At 42.4% G+C, this 21,021-nt stretch overlaps 1 protein-coding gene across 2 annotated transcripts in view; it reads right to left on the bottom strand.

Annotated features, from left to right (window-relative positions):
* LOC133371393 (connector enhancer of kinase suppressor of ras 2-like) overlaps positions 1–21,021 on the bottom strand; it is a 463,521-nt gene that overhangs the window by 7,442 nt on the left and 435,058 nt on the right. The window contains exons 20-21 of one of the 2 annotated variants that reach the window (XM_061598777.1): positions 7,618–7,688; positions 5,676–5,779 (exon numbers count right to left, since the gene is read on the bottom strand). In XM_061598777.1, coding sequence (XP_061454761.1) covers positions 5,676–5,779; positions 7,618–7,688 — 175 coding nt within the window. The remainder of the gene's footprint in view (positions 1–5,675; positions 5,780–7,617; positions 7,689–21,021) is intronic. The other variant, XM_061598778.1, reaches the window with a different exon arrangement.

Raw genomic sequence — 21,021 nt, 5'->3', positions numbered from 1 at the left:
ACTGCCATCATCATCACCCTCCATATATATATATCTCAAGGTGATATACTAAGCATAATAAAAACAAGACAATGCAAAAGCAACAGAATATGTTTTTATACACACACACACACACACACACACACACACAAACACACACACACACACAGGCCACCCATGGCAGAGACGTATTCATCCAGCTGGGAAAACTTGTCACTGATCATATTAATTATAAGACCAGATTGTGAAATAAGTTAAGAAGAAGAAATATGCCAGCGCTCAGCACTCTTACTAGGGATGGGCTAGAAGTTTGCCCAGTTTGGATTTGGTACTGAATTTTTCATTAATTTGCTTATTCTCAATCACTGAGAATCGGATTGTAATGTAGCTAATTTCTGTGGCTATTTTGAAAATGGACTTTAAAAAAAATCTGCCTCTAAAACATTGATTGCAAGAATGATAATTTCTTGACATTTCCTTTTAAAATATCGATATTTTCTTTAAAAATATTGATATTAATATCAATATTTTTCCAGAGCAAAAATTGGTAAATTAGTAAAAGCAGCGGCTAGCAGATTGGTAAAAGCAGCAGCTAGCAGATACAGAATGAACTCAGATCGATGCCAGCCTTTAGGTTGACGGAACACTTTCTAACCGGCACCAGCCAACAGATCCCATCCCTAACTCTTACTATATGGTGGTTAATATGGTACAAAAATTGGTTTTTGATGGATACTGGCTAAATTCAACCCTCATTTATTTATTTAAAATACATATATACCACCAACTCATGTAAGATATCAAGATGGTGTCAACAATATATTCAATAAAGCATAAAGTACCATAAATACAAGACAAAAGAATCATTAAAATGACTGGCTAATGAAGAAAATGTAAACACCTGCATGGGCCAGCTGGCATAAAATGGTCTTCCAGAGATGCCTGACAGTCGGTAGCGAGAGGATGCCTGCCGAATCTCTGCTGGAAGAGCGTTGCACAGCATGGGACTGGCGACACTAAATGCCCGACTTCTAGTTGAAGCCAATCGGGCCTCTGTAAGATGGGGGACAATGAACCTTTGCATGATGCACCTCTATATTTAAGGGCCAAACATGATGGACACATGCATGTCTAAACATGGGAATTGGGGATGACTCTTCACACCAAGGATGGGGAAGCTGTGGCCCTCCAGAGGTTGTTGGGCTCTAACTCCCATCAATCCCAGCCGGCATCGCTCTGAATGAAGGATCTCAGGAACTGTAGTCCAGCAACCTCTGCAGTGCCTCTGGAGTGCCATGGGATCCCCATTCCTGGTTTACACCAAAAGAAGCACAGAGTGGGAGAAGCTGACTTCTCCCTCTTCCCCCAGCTTAATCTCTCTACAAGCTGTACCTTCAAGCACTTTTCTCCCCAGCTTGTCTTAGTTCGGTGTTCAGAGCTAGGCAGTTAAAAAGCATCGCTAGCAATAGACCATGGGGTGGCTAAGATAGTGGCATGTTCAGTTCCCCTCATTGGTGTATCTCTGATGATGATGGGCTGCCTTCAGGTTGATCCCAACTTATGGCGACCCTATGAATAGGGTTTTCATGGCAAGCGGTATTCAGAGGAGGTTTACCATTGCCTTCCTCTGAGGCTGAGAGGCAGTGACTGGCCCAAGGTCACCCAGCGAGCTTCATGGCTATGTGCGGATTCAAACCCTGGTCTCCGAGGTCATAGTCCAACACCTTAACCATTACTGGTATAAAAAAGAGAGAGTAGACTCCTTCATCTCCCACTTCAGAGTGCGGGAGAAATGATGGGCTGGGGCTGTTTGTGGCCCTTCAGGTCTCTCTATCCAGCCTTAGGACTAGGAATGACAAATCTGTCAGGTTCAGTTCTCCAGGTTTCTCACTTTTCCAGTCTTAAATTCAGTTTTCCACATTTCTGCAGCAATTTGCATTTAAAAAAAAAATCCTCATGAAAATTCAGTGGCATTTTAATGTGAATTTCTTCAAATGAACACATTTTTGTATGCAGCTTTGACTAATATAATACATATTCTATGCTGTTTTCACTATTATATGCATTTCTATGCCCACCTTACACTACCTAGCATATGCATTTTTGTACACGTTACTTGGCGGGAAAATTGCATTGCCAAATTCGAAGAACAAACTTCAGCATGTCGCTGTGTTTCGGTTCGCATCTTGTTTCAAAAAGTGTGAATTTGGTTGGTTCACCTTCAAATGCCAAAGGAATCACATTTCTCCCCCTTTCCTACTTGGGACTGTCCCCAGGCCATGCCCCCTCCCTTGGACATGCCCCTCATCAACCCTGTTCTGTGCCTTCCTCCAGTGATTTCCTCTGTCTAGAACAGAGCTTGGAAAAGTTACTTTTTAAAACTACAACTCCCATCAGCCCCAGCCAGCATGGCCACTGGATTGGGCTGATGGGAGTTGTAGTTTTAAAAAGTAACTTTTCCAAGCTTTGGTCTAGAAAGTGTTTTTGAACCGGTGGAGACTGGTGGCTCCAATGTCAGTGGGGCAGTGAATCTACTAAAACCCAGAGTAGATTCACTGCCCCACTGACATTGGAACCACCAGTCTCCACTGCACTGGACTGTGATAATGCCTCTTACCTGTCTGGATGGAAGATAGAAAATGGAGGTGTGTGTGTGTATGTGTGCGCGTGCGCATACGAAAATATCTCTGTGGTTGGAATGTGGCCTTCTGTACAAAGGTAAGAGTCACATCCGTGCTAAGTCATCTGAAGTGCTAAGTCAGAGGTGGAGAACCCAGAGCTTGGAAAAGTTACTTTTTTGAACTACAACTCCCATCAGCCCAATCCAGTGGCCATGTTGGCTGTGGCTGATGGGAGTTGTAGTTCAAAAAAGTAACTTTTCCAAACTCTGGAGAACCTCAGGTCTGGGGGCCAAATATGGCCTTCCCAGCATCTCTGTTTGGCCCCCAGGACTCTTCCTATGCCACACACCCCTCTCCCCAAAGCACGTCCTTCACTGGGCCTGCCTTCACACCCTTGTTGAGTGCTTAAGCCTGACTGAAATGTGTCCCTGAACTCTAGAAATGGTTTTTGCAGGCCTGTACGAGGATATAGAGAGGTGTGTGAGTGTGCGTAGAAACTAGGCTATTGTACAAAGATAAAATTTACATCCGTGGCTCTACCCACTTTTGCCTCTGGTGCCACCCACCACTGCCATGTGGCCCCAGGAAAGCTGCCCAGAAGGCGATATGGCCCCTGGGCTGAAAAAGTTGCCCACCCTTTTGCTAAGTTGTCAATGAACTGCTTCCTCTGCCTGGTTCCCACTCCAGTCAAGAAAACAGAAATGTACAGTCGTGTTAGAGTTGCTACCTGTTCATTTCTAAAAAAATAACTGTTCATGTGACAGGAGCTTTCTGTATAATTAGAAAACCTGACGTTGACAGAATTTGCCATGCATGTGTCTTGCAAGTCCAAACCAGCTTCAATCAGTCCCCACTTTCATTTCTTCAGCTTCAGCCAGATCAGAGTAAGATTTCTAAAATCTCCACCTCATTAGAATACAGATTAATAGTACAATCCCATGCATCTGTACTTGCTCCCAGTTAAGTGTGTGCAGGTTTGCAGCCAACATAAATTATTCTGTAGAACTAGAGTGTATGGTGTCATTTGTCTGTTGTTTTGTCATAGCCATTCTGAAAGCTGAAACTGGTGCTTTAGAATGATACAGGGCCACAATGACCAACAGTTTTAGGCTGCGTACACTCCATACATGTAAAGCACATTTAAAGCATGTGACTTCCCCCAAATAATCCTGAGAACTGTACTTTGTTAAGAGTGCTGGGAATTGTAGCTCTTTGGGTGTGTGTGATAAACTACTGTTCTTGGGATTCCTTGGGGGAAGCCATCTACTGTACGTGTATGGTGTGTCCACAGCCCTTGTGATCAGTTTTGCAATTCCACATTTAACAATGAGCATAAGAATGGCCCTGCTGGATCACACGGAGGACCCATCTAGTCCAACATTCTGTTCCCAACAACGGCCAATCAAAGGCCTCCAAGAAGCCCACAAAGAGGACATAAAGGCAACAGTCTTCCCATGTGGTCCTCACTCCCTCAGCTTGTATTCAGTGGTATACTGTCTCTGAACATAGAAAGTCCCTTTAAGTATCACACTGTCCTCTTCCATCCATTTGTCTAATCCTCATCTAAAACTGTGGTCATCCACATAATTTTGTGGCAGTGAATTCCATAAATTAATTATACATGATATCAGGGATGAGGAACATCTCCAGATGTTGTTGGACTACATCCCCCATCATCCCTCACCATTGGCTATGCTAACTGTGGCTAGTGGGAGTTGGAATCCAACAACATACTAGGGGGGCACTGGTTCCCTGTTCCTGCATTATGGGAAAAAATATTTCCTTTTGCCTGTGCTAAACCTAATATGTCACGTATTTCAGGGAAGGGCCATAGCTCAGTGGTAGAGCACTTGCCTTGCACGCAGAAGGTCACTGGTTCTATCCTCAGCATATCCAGGTAGGTAGGGCCGGGAGAGATTCCTTGCCTGAAACCATGAAGAGCCACTGCCAGTCAGTGTGGACAGTACTGAGCTCAACGGACCAATGGTCTGACTTGGTATAAGGCAGCTTCCTAGGTTCCTATCTGAGCTAGTATTATAGGAGGACAATAAATACTGTAGTTCCCTCTTTCCACTTTCTCCATGGAATGCACTGCATGAGGTCACCATCTGGATGAAGCTAAGGAGGTCTGGGTCTGCCTGTGTATGGATGGGAGACCCCCCCAAACTCACATGTATTCCACTTTGAGGTTCATGATGGAAGAAAGGTGGGATATAAATGTGAGAAAACAAAATATATAAGTAAAATTAATGAAAATGATTGAAATGATGTGACTAGATAATACCAATGATTATACTGTGGGTCATGCTCAGCCCTTCAATGCTGTGCCCCACTGATGTGTTGAAGGACCAGACCAGTAAGGCACGTTTGTGGTGGGACAGTGATGCTCCTAGAACCAGCATCACTGCTACGTATCTGGATGGGGCAGAGCACTGGATAGTTTGGAGGTTTGGGGGATGCACCAGCAGGAGCACTGGTTTGGCATTGGCAGTCCCACCAGTGCACCTACACAGCACTACCCCAGCCCATCCAGGGAAGCAGCAGTGACACAGATGTCAGGAGGGTGGCTCCCCAGTTCCACCCCACTTGCTGCTACTGGACCAGACTGCTCTCTATTTGTCAGGTTAAACAGTAGTAATCCTAAATCCTATTAATGGTGAAGTTCTATAGATGCTAACCTGTGACTGAGCATCACTGGACATATGGGACTTTCTGCATAAAACAGAACGTTAACAAAACAAAAACAAAACCTAGTGGGTTTTTCTTATTAATATTTTATCATTCAACTCTACTCTTGGTCCGTTAGGTATGGTGATGTTCTCATTGCTTACAACAGAAGTTCTTGTTTGCTCTGTTTTATTTATAATGGGTTGAATCCAGATGAAGTTCTTTGAGGTTAGGTCCCATGGAATCAATGGGACAATGTAGTCATGACTTAAGTTCTGTTCATTTCACTGAAAACCAAGAGCAACTCACTTAGTCTGGATCCAGCACAATGTAACTAGACACTCCTCCAACAACCAGAAGGATAACAAAACAAAACAAGTGGCCTAGTGCATGCCTCACGTAACTTACCGAGGGTGTGCGATGGTAGCTGTCACAAAGTGTTATGGGTCCCTCTTGTTTCAGAGTTGATGAGCCGTCAATATCTTCTTGGTCGCTTTCACTCCAGTAATCTGCTAAAAAGTGGTTGCATTTGCCATTGAAATGGGTCCTTCATGAGGCAACATTTTCAAACTACCACAGAAATCTGACCTCTGTGTTGCCATGTTAACTGTGCATATAACTGTGCCTGAACCCTGATTGGGTGGCGAGGGCATATAATACTTGCATGTGCAGAGGCTCTTTTTCTTGCTGACACTCTGCTGAATGCATGGATGTTGGAGGGAGGATCCAGAGAATGCACAGACGTAGGGACTAAGGCCAGCAGGGGCACCGCAGTTCTTCCATCTATGTGTGTATGTGGAGAGCTCACTCTGAGGTGGATGAATATGTCTATTTTAAATTTGCATCACTGTTTCTTGTTTTTATTTATCTGTTTTATTTATTACATTTATATACCACTTAATCATTTGTATTTCCACACAGTGTACATAATGACAAGTCATACGTAAAATGAAACAATAACGCAATAAGGTAATCATAAAACCAGACACTATCTTAAAAACTCTGCTGGAACAAAAAGGTTTTAGTCATGAGCCTGAGGTTCAACAAGAAGGATGCCTGTCTAATCTCAGATGGGAGGGAGTTTCATGGGCTTGGGCCCACTGAACTGAATGCACAGCTTCTAGTTGTGATGAACCACACATCTGAACCATGGGGGCCCACCAACAGAGACTCCCCCAAAGATCTCATTGATCCAACCAGGATATAAGGGATTCCAAGAATTCCATTCTGTTCTGTAAGGAATGCCATTCTGCTCTTTTAAAAATAAATAAATAAATAAATAAAAACTGTTAAAAACCTATGTATATTAGGGATGGAAATATCAGTCAATTTCAATTGTCTCAGGTCCTCATTTTTCCAAACTTAAATTCAGTTCTCCACATTTCTGCAGCAATTTGCAGTTTTCTTAAAAAAAAAATCCCCATGAAAATTTTCCCAGCATTTTATTATGAATTGCTCCTAATAAACACATTTTTGTAAGCAGTTTTGACTAATTCACACATTTTTGCAGGCAATCTCTTGTCATATAATACATTTTTGTATGTTGTTGTCATTCATATATTCATTTTTATGCCCACTTTTCCCTAATCTATGCATTTATGCGAACTTTGCTTGGTTGGAGACTGCATTGCAAAATTTGGGTAAGCGCAAATTTCAAAGGATTGCTGTGTTTCAGTTCTCATATTGTTTCAGAAAGCATTAATTTGATAGATTCTGCTTGAAATGAAAACTGAACTGAATTTCTCTCCCATCCCTAATGTATATGCACATTTTATGTCAAAATACTGATTTAAATGTGTATTTTTGATATTTGCAAACCGTTAAGAACGTCACTGCAACATTTGGCAAAGTGCAACATTTGGCAAAGTGCAACATTCAATGGATAATTAAGCTGCACATTAGAACCAGAGATAAAGATCAAGTTATCTGGGTTATATCCAGTTAAGCGTTACTGAGAATAAATCCATTAAAATGAATGAACCTAAGTTAGTAATGTTCATTAATTTTGATGGGCCTACTCTGAGTACGACTAACACTGGATACAACTCAGTATTTTCATAAAACAGATATTCACAAAGAGCAAATTCTGAAAGCATCCCTAGACTCACTTGGGTTCAACAGCATCTAGAGCACTGTTTTTCAACCTTGGATCCCCAGATATGGTTGGATTACAACTCCCCTCATCCTGAGACATCTTAGCCAATGGCCAAGTATGATGGGAGTTGTAGTCCAACGACATCTGGGGACCCAAAGTTGAAGAACAGTGCTCTAGAGGGCCACAGTGTCTCCATCCCTGCCTTAGAAGTTTCTGTTCAGCCAGATGGATGTCAAAGAATAATGATGGCCTTACCTTCATCTGGCCGGACATCCTTTTCATCAGGTGTATAACCAATGGCTGCAAGACCCAAACGGTTCATCCATCTAGTGTCAGAATAAAGAAACAAGGCATTTTAAAACACACATGCCTCTTGCTACAATTGTTTGTTTAAAGCATTTTTACACTGTTCTTAAACAGGAACAGTTTCCAGAACAGTAATAGATGCTGACAATTTTTTGTTATCTCACTCTCTTGCCCCCTGCTATATTGTTACGCATATAGGGTCAGGATTCTTGCCCCTTCCATGTCAGCTAAACTATTCCACTGTCCCCTACTTTCCCTGATGAAAGCAGGCATCATCTCTAGCTTTTAATTGCAACTGGGACATGGATTCATTGTTGTTTTATTGTCTGGATTAAAACTTTGCATATTTTGTATTTGTTTTATATTTCTGTTTTTTAAATCTTTTGTTCTGTTTATATTTGTCATTTTTGAGAACGGAGACAAAGACATTTTAATAATGGGGTGGTGTTCAATGCTAATCTTACTCAGAGTAGATCCATTGAAGTTAATAGACATGGCTAACTTAGGTTCATTAATTTGAATGGGTCTACTCTGAGTAGGACTTAGTTAACATAAGAACCCTGCTGAATCAGGCCAATGGCTTTAGTGCAAAATCCTGTCCTCACAGTGGCCCAACAAATGCCTATGGGAAGCCCACAAACAACGTGAGTGAGATAGCGCTCTTGCCTCCTGCGGTTTCCAGCAACTGATATTCAGAAGTATTCTGCCTCCGACCATGGAGACGGAGCTTAGCCATTATGGCTAGTAGCCATCAATAGCGTTATCCTCCATGTATGTGTCTAATCTTTCTTCTGAAGCCACCCAAGCTGGTGACCACCATTGCTTGCTGTGGGAGTGAATTCCATACTTAAAACGATGTGTTATGTCATGTACTTTCTTTTGAACACTCAGTTCCTTTGGATGTCCATGAGTCCTAGTGTTATGAGACAGGGAGAAAAACTTTTTCTCTGTCCACTTTCTCCATACCATACATAATTTTATACACTTCTATCATGCCACTGTTGAATACAACCCATGGTTTCTATCGTGAGAACCAGTACCCATTGAAAACAATGCCACCAGCCTGAAATAAAACAAAAGGGATCCCTTGACGTGACACAAGCCTCAGCTATGAAAAAACATGTTCATTTAGAGGACTGAAAAGTGAAACACATACACACATTCAGAAAATGAGACTCCCCTAAGCCATTGATTATTTAAAGTGCAGACTGCAGAGTGAAGTTTATATGCCAGAAGTGTCAAGGAAGGGAATTTTGATCCTCCTGTGCTCTTCACTTGGCTTTTCAGCTCATAGAAATTCTCCTTGACAGCAATGGCATTCATTATTTTTTCATATGTAGAAACTATCAATCAGCCCTCCAACTCCTGTAAACTGGAAATTCTTCAGTGCTTGCATTTCAATCAGATGCTACAGTTTCAATACCGATTTGCTCTCTGGCTTTTATGCTCTCTGGCTCTCCAGATGTTGCTGGACTACAAATTCCCATCCTTCCTGACTGTTGGCCATGCTGGCTGCGGCTGATGGGACTTGGGGTCCAACAACATCTGGAGGGCCACAGGTTCCCCATCCCTGGTGCAAACCAAAGCACATGATCAAAAGTTCTGGACTTGTCAAAAATAAAATCCAGCAGGTGACATCTAATGGAGTTTGCCTGCTTGCACGACAGAGAAGGCTTTTGCTTCTCCTCCTCCTGCCCCCTGCAGCCTCCTGCACACCTCCAAAATTTACTCTAGATGGTTGATAGACCCTCCAGAGCAGATGGAGGTGTGCAGGAGGTTGTACTGAGAAGAAGGGTAAATTTTGTGGTGTCCACTGGAGTGATGTTTAATATTGCCCAGTGGGTTTATGGTTGTTTTGTTGTTCACTGCCCAGAGAGCTTTTGCTAGTCGGGCGGTCTAGAAATCCAATAAATAAAAATAAAAATAAATATCAGTTTTGCCAATTCTGATGAAGAACACAGGGCCCCTATGCATGCCTAGTCGCTTGCAACAAGAGTGCTACATGTGACTAGGGCAGGTGGTCCACAGCATGACTGTGGATTTGTGGTTGAAGGCGGGAGATGGCACATTCATTGCATTTACTATATTGATTTTTAACTGCATTGTTATTGCTTCTTTTATTTCTTATATGGTATCTTATTGTATAACAATTATATAAAATACAATATATAAGAAACAAAAGAAGCAATAAAATACAGTTAAAATCATGTAGCAACTAGCAAAGTGAATGACAATTGCTGCAACATGCAGAAAAGTGGTCTGCCAAGACCCTCAGCAATCTTCAAGTGGTTGGTGGTGCTGTGGGGAAAGGTTTGGGAACCACTGGATGTGAGCATCTCATCGATGGCTGCCAAGGTGGCTCATGAGTCAGAACTGTTGACGGTGGTGATGGGCCATCAATAAGAGAGGGGAATTCTCACATGTAAGCGTCTAGAGCTGGCGGTGGAGCTATGGGCTGGAGAAAACCTCATCCAGAACCACACAAGTGTAGTCGTACTAATAACACATATATTTCAATGCATGATCATACGTTCCTATAACGTATAATGAAACAATACAGCACTGTTAATACACACAAACACAGTTGCTTCAAACAAGATTCAAGAAAGAACTCTCGAGAAGCATCATTTTTATACAAAAAGGTGTCTAAAATGACTGATTAAAATGATCTATAAATGATAAGTAATAATTATTCCTCGAGTGGAGGCTAGTCTGTTAGGGCACATGGGACACTGTTTCGTCAACCTGTTTGCCTTTAGTCAGCCCCCACCTGCCTTGCCTTCTTATTTATAACCAGTTAAGGGTCTGGCATTGCCTGTTAACTTCCTCCCAGTTAGCCTCCATGTAGCTTTCATACAGCTCATCACTAGAATTGCTTGGCTCATCACTAGAATTACTTGGCTCTGCCTGACATTGGCTGTGGCTCCACCAATGGTTGGGCTCCCTGCCTTCCACCCTACCAACGGGCACCAGCCATGACTGGGTTCATTATCACCTTGACAAGCAATAGGAAAGTCCTTTAGAAACTGTTGGAACACATATATGAAGGCTCTCGCTTTGTTCATAAACGAGTTCTGATCTGGATATAACAACACCAGCAGTTTTAGAATATCTTTACTATTTATATATTCTTTTTCCATCAACAAGATGAGCTTAAAGCAGCCCATAACAACAACAAAGCATGAAAATAATATTTGCATCAATATAGTCACAGAAAAATCCATATCAGTAAAACAATAAACGAACAATTCAATAAACAGTTACTGCAGTTCAATACAGACTTGTAATAGTTCAAAACTAATTGGTCAGCAATGACTGCAGAGCACCATCCCAGCGCCAATTGACATCATTCTCAGGGAAGGACTCTAGCTGAGAGTCAGAGCACATGCTTTGCATGCAAAAGATCCCAGCTTCAATCCTTGGTGTCTCCAGGTAGAGTTGAGAAAGGCTCCTGCCTGAATCCCGGAAGAGCTGCTGCCAGCCTGTGTACACCAGAGCTTAGGAAGCTACCTTACACCAAGTCAGGTCGCTGGTCCATCTAACTCAGTACTGTCTGCAGTGACTGGCAGCAGCTTTCCAAGAGTTCAGACAGGGAGCACTACCAGACCTACTTGGAGATGCCAGGGATTGAACCCTGGGCCTTTCGTATGCCACGCAGATGCTCCATCACTGAGCTAGGTCTCTTCCCCAATGCTAAGCTAGATGGGCCAGTGGCCTAACTTGGCTATGCTCCTTCCTATGTTCCTTCCCTTTAAAATAAAAGCCAGAAGAGAGGAGGCAATTGCATTGTGTCACATTTATCTCTTGGGGGCAAATTACAACAGGAGAGAATTGTAATCAGCTGTGAAAGAAATGCTGTCTTCCTGGAATGGAGGAGGAACAGTTCCGGATGCCCGGAGTTCTGATGCTGTTGAGATGAGAATTAGTGACATTTAGAATGAGACTTACTGCTCTCCCGTGGACAAACTTCCTCAGACCAATTATAGAAACCTTCGTTTCTTCCTTTGAGGCCTGAACACATTTTCTATATATGCTATTAAATCCCCATGTAAAGATCAAAATATTGCAAAGAGATAGCCTTAGATGGCTAATTTGCATTTTGCCCTGGCTGATATTCCCAGGGAATGAAAACACAATTATTCTGTCTCTCTTCCACTACATATTCTGGGCAATGGTCATTGTCATTAATAGGAACATAGGAAGCAGAGTCAGAGCATTGATCCATCTTGCTCAGTATTGTCTACACTGACTGGTAGCAGCTCTCCAGGATTCCCAGCCCTACTTGGAGATACCTGGGAGACCGTCTGCATGCAAAGCAGATGTTTTGCCACTGAGCTGCAGCCCTTCCCCAATAATTTCTCTAACAGCAGCAACAAAAACCACACATGTCAAATGAACGGAACAGAAGTTCTGCAACTCCCTTTCATGGAAACATTCATTACTCAAATAACCACTCTTTTAAAACAGCTGCACTGGTTGCCAGTTCACTTCTAGGCCCAACTCAAGGTGCTCACATTAGTGTTTAAAACCTTACACAACTTAGGTCCCCAATATCTGAAAGATCACTATTTCCCCTACAGACCTTCTTGGGTGCTGAGACTGGCAGAGGGGGCCCTCTTGGTAGTCCTGCCACCCTCAGAAGTCTGTGGGTGGAGGCCTGGGAGAAGGCATTCTCTGTGGCAGCAGCCCCTAAGATGTGGAATAACCTCCCCGCAGACACCTTCAATGTACAGCTTTCATTGTATGCTGACAACACACTTTTTTACTCTAGCCTTTGACATCTGAGATATGTATCTTTGAGGATGCATCCTGTTTGTTCTGATTGTAAATTGTGAACCAATTTTAATCTTGCATTTTTACGTTGTTGTAACATGCCCCTGGGAACCTATGGTGGAGGGCAGGTAGGAAGTCTAATGAATACTAGTGCTAAGGTTAGCATTTCAAAACTGGCCAATGGATTTCCCCCAAATGCAGAATGAAACACAAGACTGTACCAGGTTCGGCCCTCTATTAGGTAGTGTGAGTTGACTGCCTCAGACAGTAGATGCTGACTATCCCCTCCTGTGCCATTCCTTCCGGGCTAGGATGGCCATTGTCCTACTCTACAGAGAACAGTCCTCTTTTGGAAGAACTATAAGAGGATAGTCCTCTGTTTGAAAGAGCCCTCTATTTGAAGGGGTCTCCTGTCCAATGCCACATTCACACCATGCATTGAAAGCACTATTATTCCACTTTTAACAGTCATGGCTTCCCCCAAAGAATCCTGGGAACTGTAGTTAAGGGTGCAGAGAGTTGTTAGGAGACCCATTCCCCTCACAGAGTTACAGTTCCCAAAGTGGTTGAACAATCAATCCTTCTTCCCAGGGAACTCTGGGAATTGTATCTCTGTGAAGGGTAGGGGTCTCCTAACAACTCTCAGCACCCTTCAAAAACTTCACATCCCAGAATTCTTTGGGGAAAGCCATGACTGTTGTGGAATAACAGCACTTTAAATGTATGGCGTGAATGCAGTCCAAGTCAAGATAAGGAAACATACGAAGGGACAGCAAGGGCTTTAAAATTGTTCAGCAATAGCCAGTTCATTCTCTTTAGCATTCTGCTTCTCACAGTGGCCAATCAGATGCCTCCGAGAAACCTGCAAGCAGGGCATGCCAGCAACAGCCCTCTCCTGCAGAGAATTGGGGTTGTAGTCAACTAAGTCCTACTTAGAGTAGAACCATTGAAATTCATGAACTTAAGGTAGTCATGTCTAAGTTAATCTAAGTTAGTGTGGTATAGTGGTTAGAGGCTTGGACTAGGACCTAGGATACCAGGGTTCAAATTCTTGCTCAACCATGAACCTCACTGGGTAACCCTTGGCCATTCACTGTCTCTCAGGCTAGCCTACCTCACAGGATTATTGTGAGGATAAAATGAGGAGGGGAGAGCCATGTATACCACCTTGTCTATTAACATCAATGGGTCTAATTCTGAGTACGACTAGCATTGAATACCACCCTTGGCATTTTGTGGCCTCTAAGCATGGTGGTTCCACATAGACATCCTGACTAATTGCCATGCTGTACGATGTTGATGCACATCTACCAGATATAGGAATCACTTGCTCAGCACTTTGGCTTACTTAAGCCAGGAGCAAGGGAACCTGTGGCTTTCCAAAGGCTGTTGGACCACAGCATCCATAATCTCTGAATCATTTGCACAATGCTAGCTGGGGTTGATGGGAGTTGGAGTCTGACAACACTTAGAGGAACACAAGTTTTCCCACCTCTGACTTCAGTTCTTTCTCTGCAGCATTTTCCGTGCACCGGATGAATGCTGGAATACCTGAGTGAGAGAATAACCCATATTTCTTAAAGCCCATCAAAACTCATAGCAGAAAATTCCTCTGCAGTCATTGTTCCTGGAATTAAGTATGTCATATGAATGCCACAGAAAAGGGTTTTGGTGACCACTCTTACCAGGAACGTCAACCCACTCTATAAATAATACTTGTCTTCTGATTCTCAGCCTTTTCTTGTTCTTCCTGATGCAGATAGGATGTACTGTCTTTTGTACAGGACAGTTCTCATTAAAACCTCCTTTGAGTCACTTTGTATGCCTTATATTGATATGCTAGAGGAAAATGATTTACCAGCAAGGGGCTCATAGCACTGAAGGACAATTTGATGTCAAAACATTATTTATAAATCATCCTATGACAGGCCAATATGGTTTGCAAACTGTGTGTGACTTGCTGTTTATAATGGTAGGCAGCTATATCACTAGCAAGCACCTCAAAATGACAGAAGCCTTCAAATAGTCATAATTGCATTGTAAAAGAAGATATCTACAATAGAAACTTCTTTTTAAGATGTGTTGGAATTGCTTTTTATTTATTTATTTATTTATTTGGTTGCATTTATATACCGCCCATAGCAAGTAGCTCTCAGGGCGGTAAACAGCATAGGATCAAATACATACATTGTAATAATAAAATCACAAAACATATATGACAAAGAAAAACAAAATTCAATTAAACAGAATATAAAAAATAAAAACTTAGTATACAAGATTAAAAAGCTAAAAAGATTAGAGTAATTAAAATGCCTGGGAGCATAAAAAGGTCTTTACCTGGCACCGAAAAGATAATAGTGTAGGCACCAGGCGTACCTCTTCAGGGAGGCTATTCCACAACTCGGGGGCCACCACAGAAAAGGCCCTAGATCTAGTAACCACCCTCCGGGCTTCACAATGAGTTGGTACCCGGAGGAGGGCCTTAGATGATGAATGAAGTGAGCGGGTAGGTTCATAGTGGGAGAGGCGTTCCACCAGGTATTGCGGTCCTATGCCATGTAAGGCTTTATAGGTCATAACCAACACCTTGAATCTCGCCCGGATGTCTTTAAAGCTTTTTTTAAAAAAAGATGTTTTTAAAGATGTTTTGTTTTAATATGTAGAGCCAGTGTGGTGTAGTGGTGAGAGTGTTGGACTACGACCTGGGAGACCAGGGTTTGAATCCCCACACAGCCATGAAGCTCACTGGGTGACCTTGGGCCAGTCATTGCCTCTCAGCCTCAGAGGAAGAAAATGGTAAACTCCTCTGAATACCGCTTACCATGAAAACTCTATTCATAGGGTAGCCATAAGTCAGGATTGACTTGAAGGCAGTCCATTTTTTCATTTTGTTTTAATATATTTTAAAGACTGTTTTTATGATGTTTGAGAGTGTTTTTGTTTGCCACCCTGGGCTCCTACTGGGAGGAAGGATGGGAGATTAAGATTAGAGAGACAGACAGACAGACAGACAGACAGACACAGACAGACAGACAGACAGACAGACAGAAGGAAACTGCAATTAACTCTCCCCACTCTGCAGCACAGTAGAAAGCCCATTAAGTTTGCTGGAGGAATTTTGAAAGAGGAACACATAACAATGTTGCCCATTCTGAAAACTTCCTAAAGCAGAAGGTCACAATGAAAAATGAGCAGCTAATCATCAGCCAATCTCCAACAAGATCTCTAAGCATTTGAGATAACTGTATGTATACACCAAGGAAAAGATCACTGAGGCGGCTGTTGTATGGGACGAGGGCACCATGGACTGGAGGCCAGCTATACACTTCTTCAGTCCTCCGTACCTCTACAGAAGATGTTGGGAACCTCCAGCTCATGGGCCAAACTGGACCAGCATGGGTCCAATTTAACCTGTGGGGCTGTTTTCCTAAACTACACTCATCTGCCCCACACCTGACGTCATATGACATTTCAGGGGTGAGGGAGATAGAGACATGGCTAGATCAGCTGTGCAACTGAGTTCCCCATGGGTAACTCAATACCACAGCTGATTCCTGAAGAAAGCACAGTTGAAATGACTACCATCAGCTGATTTGGAGAGAGGAATTGCCCCTATTCTGTTACTAACATGTCAAGGGGCTTGACTAGGGATTCAAGGGTCTGTCAGTTTTGGTTCTCTCAGTTTGACAGTTTTACCATCTTAAATTCAGTTTTCCACATTTCTGCAGCAATTTGCACTTTTTTTGAAAAAAATCCTGAAAATTCAGCATTTAGTGTAAATTTCTTCTAACACACACATTTTTGTATGCAGTTCTGACTTACAATTTTTTGCAAGAAATTTGTCCTAATATAATACATTTTATATGTTATTTTCATGACTATATTCATTTTTATGCATACTTTTACCTAATACATACATTTTTGTAAACACTGCTTGCTTGCAGAACTGCATTGCAAAATTGGGATAACTGCAAATTTCAAAGGATGGCTGTGCTTTAGTTCTCATATTGTTTCAGAAAGCATTAATTTGATAGATTCACCTTTAAATGTGAACTGAATCAAATTTCTCCTCCATCCCTAGGCTTGACAGACATTCATTTCTTCAAATTCCGTTCAGGAAGAAAATACACGCACACAGAGATTGAGCCACCATTCCATGCAGAAATAAAATATTTCACGTTAAAGGCTTGCTCTTTCCAAACATGTCAAGTCTTTGCCAGCCTGCATTTCCACTACTGCATCCATCACTGTTGCTGCATTTTTTTATTTTTTATATATATAAATAAAAACCACTAACTGGAGACACTCCAAGTATTTTCTCTGATTTGATAATTTGACATGATTTTGCTGATCTTATTTCATGTGACGCCTTCTTATGTTTGTCAAGCCAACAACAGAGGATTAAGCCCTAGGCAGCTTAGCAGCTGAGAAGTGAACCATAACAGTTCATGCTTTTGTGTGTGTTCCTTCCACACATTTAAAGGACTTTGAAGAACAGCACACAACTCTCTTCCTTCTATCAATTCAATGCCTAGTTTTTTGTTGTTGTCTGAAGCCACTTTTATCCCTCACGTTAGTGCCATCACTAAGCTTGTGTTCTCTGTTTGGAAAATGCTCATTTAGAGCAAAATGTGACTGTGGCAATGAGCTATATGTGGAGCTACCCTTGTGCTGAGTTTGCAATCTGAAGCTAGGGATAGGTGACTATCAGTTTTGGCTTCTCTCAGTGTCCAGTTTTTCCAGTTCTCCAAATTTTGACATCATATTGCAATTTTTTTTAAAAAAATAGCAACCCCCCCAAGTCCTCATGAAAAATGAGCAGCAGTTTAGAGCTAATTTGTCCTAATGTATGTTTTGTATGCAATTTTGCCTAATATAGACATTTTTGCAAAGCACATTTCCCTTATATCAGAGGTGGGGAAACGACTTGGTCCACCAATCCTCTCCATTTGGCCCACAAGGCCGTTCTGTGGAAGCAATGCCCATCCACCATACATGACATCATGGATGGGGCGGGAAAGGCCAGAGCTTCAAAGGAACAATTGGGAGCTTGAAGTGGGCTCCTGATTGTTCCTTTGCTAAAGCAAGGTGCTCTCCCAGATAATGGGTGGAAGGAGCTCACCTTGATTTAGGGGGAAGCAGTTTCCATTCAATGAAAACTGCTTTTCCTGCTGTTCTTTGAAGCTGCCCTGTACAGCTTCTTTCCATCTCTGACACTGGAAGTGGAAAGAATTTGCATGGGAAGGCTTGCAAACAGAGGCAATGGCCCTCGTGCTGTGGTTCCCAAGCTTGGGAATCTTGCACAAGAGATTTTGACACGTAGGTGGGACAGCCACCTGTCAATCATATGATGACATTGTGTGATTGACAGGTGGGTTGCTCCACCCACCTGTCAAAGTTGGCCCCATAGCCAAAAAGTTTCCCCACCCCTGCCTGATATCATGTATTTTTGTATGCTATTTATTTTTTGTCCGCATATTTTAAGGAGTCCTCCGCAGAAGCTTCACCAGCCTGGGAAAAGACCTGCCCTGCCCCTTTTACCCCAAAGTGACTTTGGAAGCCCACAAATAAAATGATGATGATGAATGCATACATTTTAGTCCATACTTCACATGCATTTCTGCACGCATTACTTGGCTGAAGAGAGATCTGCACTACAAAATTCAGAGAACTGCGAATTTCAAAGGGGTGGCTGTGTTCCACTTTGCACATTGTTTCAGAAAGTGTGAATTAAGTAGGCTTGCCTATAAATGCGAAATGAATTAAATGTTTCCCTAATCCTTCTCTACAGCTAGTGTAAAACATAGCTGCCAGGCTGCATAGTAGGACACCCAGCTTTATATATATTACACCAGTGTTGAAAGATCTGCACTGGCTGCCTGCTAACTACCGAGCGAAGGTCAAGGCTCTGTTGCTGATATCTAAAGCCCTAATAAACTTGGGACCAGGATTCCTAGCAGATTACCACCCCTAGTATGGACCTAGGTGATATTTAAGACCTTTGAAGAGACTATGATGATTGTTCCAGTATTGATGACAACATGGAAGCAGGCATTCTTGGTGAGCATCCAAGCTTTCCTGCTTAATTTTTATTTTTTATTTTGTTTTCTACACTGCTCAGTTTTATTTGTAACATGAACAGGATGCCAGGTGTGCATTCACAAACACACACACACATGCGGCATTCCACACGCGTTTAAAATGCAATCTCAGCCATTTATGTGTATGTTAGGTAGAGGCATAGCACCCACGAAGGCCATAGATTTCCGACATACTTAAGGTGCGTGCCAAGTGGGTCAACTCTATTTATGGAGACTCTCGGCACATGATGCACTGTATACCTACTGTTTGGTTTGTGTGTGCATTTGGGCATCCCATTCAAACTTATGCTCTACATGAAGCCTCAGCTTGTTCCAGCTCTCTAATGAGTAAGAATATAAGAATATAAGAACATAAGAACAGCCTGCTAGGTCAGGCCAATGGCCCATCTAGTCCAGCATCCTGTTCTCACAGTGGCCAACCAGATGCCTATGGGAAGCCTGCAAGCCGGACCTGAGTGCAAGAGCACTCTCACAGGAGAGAACCTGTAAGTTAGACCTGTTCCCCAATAGCCATTGACCGTTTACATTTTTAGAGGTATGCTTAGAAAAATATTAGACAAACATCTCAAAAATCACGGTCTGTGTCTGGTGGTGGGAGGGCGTGGTGGAGACTGACATAGTGTTACAGAAGGAGGCTACGTTGGAGTGAAGCCTAGAGGCACTGGGGATGGCAATTGTATCCATCTAGCCTGGTGTTTCTCTTCTCAGTGCCAGGCCCTAATTTATCTATATCTATATCTATATCTATATCTATATATCTATATCTATATCTATATCTATATCTATATCTATATCTATATCTATCTATCTATCTATCTATCTATCTATCTATATCTATATCTATATCTATCTATCTATCTATATCTATATATCTATATATATATCTATATATATCTATATATATTTATCTCTCTCTCTCTCTCTCTCTCTCTATCTATCTATCTATCTATCTATCTATCTATCTATCTATCTATCTATCTATCTATCTATCTATCTATCTATCTATCTATCTATCTATCTATCTATCTATATTAAAATAACTGGATGTGAGTGTCAGCTGAATTGGGCCCTGTGAGGCCCTGGCATTTACCCGATGAAGCTGTGTATTGGTGCTGGTGCTAAAAAGGTAAAGGTGTTCCCGCACTTGTAGTGCGAGTCGTTTCCATCTCTTAGGGTGACGTCTTTCGACGTTTACTAGGCAGACCGTATATATGGGGTGCGATTGCCGGTTCCGTCCCCGGCCTTTCTTTACCCCCCAGCGTATGCCGGGTACTCATTTTACCGACCACGGATGGATGGAAGGCTGAGTGGACCTCGACCCCTTTTACCGGAGATTTGACTTCCTCCTTCCGTTGGAATCGAACTCCAGCCGTGAGCAGAGCTTCGGCTGCGTTGATGTCAAAAACAAAGCAAGTAAAGATAGTGCTCATGATGGGAAATGTAGTTTGGTAAGGGTGCTCAGAGTTGTTGGGAGACCCTTCTGTCCCTCACGGAGCTACAGTTATCTGGGAAGAGGGATTAGTGTTAAACCACTATGGGAATTGTAGCTCTGTGAGGGGAATAGGGGATCTCATAACCACTCTTTAATCTGGTTTAAATGGATAGTACAGGTGGGACCACAGTCTCTTCAACACCCATGCCTGGAAACAGTTTTTGGACTGTACTGTTGTCAGTAATAGTGAAATATACAATTGCATCATATCCCCCCACACCCCACATCAATTCTTGGAAGACTGGAAGAATTCTAGACCAGATTTTGATCAGGATGCCTAGTGGTCTTATTTGGGGGAACACCTATCCTGGATATAATATAGATAATTTCATGTAATATCTCCTAACAGCCTCATATTTTGCAGAACCTTTTATGCCTCTTGGCAGGGAAAAGGCTGCACATTCTGAAAGGCAGCCCTCATGCCAGCAATGCTAGTTTCAAAGGGCCATGAATATCATACAGAATTTCCCCATAAATCCAGCTAACATACTCCTATAAAAGCCCCTGATGGAAACAAGCGATGGGTGGGTGTTCACCTGGTCTGCATTGGAAAGAATTTGGGAATTATTTCAGGGCGTCCTCCAGAGGGAGAAAAACCCAGAAGAAATCAACCTTTCAACACAAGCTTCAAATACCAACGACCAAGTTGGGGTTATATGCCATCAAAAACATGATAAGCTGAAGACGTGCTTTCCAACTTTATAAACCAATTTGTTACAGCCACAATTGTTCGAAACGAAAAGCTTAACGCATTGCTAGAACCATCCATCTTGGCGCCCTTTGTAAGTTGGAAAAACACGAATCTGTGGAACTCCCTCCCCCCAGAGGTGCATCTAGCATCTTCACGGTACATCTTCTGCCATATGCTGAAGATGCACCTCTTTACCCTGGCCTTTGACAGTCAAGGTATTTTGTTTTGCAGGACCCACTGCTGTTGTTGAATTCATATTGTTCTGTTCCATTTGGAAAAGTTCTATGTATTTTCAT

This window comes from Rhineura floridana, chromosome 16 (genome assembly GCF_030035675.1).
Source record: "Rhineura floridana isolate rRhiFlo1 chromosome 16, rRhiFlo1.hap2, whole genome shotgun sequence".
In the NCBI taxonomy this organism is placed as follows: Eukaryota; Metazoa; Chordata; class Lepidosauria; order Squamata; family Rhineuridae; genus Rhineura; species Rhineura floridana.
The sequence above is the reverse complement of the archived record's forward strand: the minus strand, read 5'-3'. Positions and strand labels throughout refer to the sequence as shown.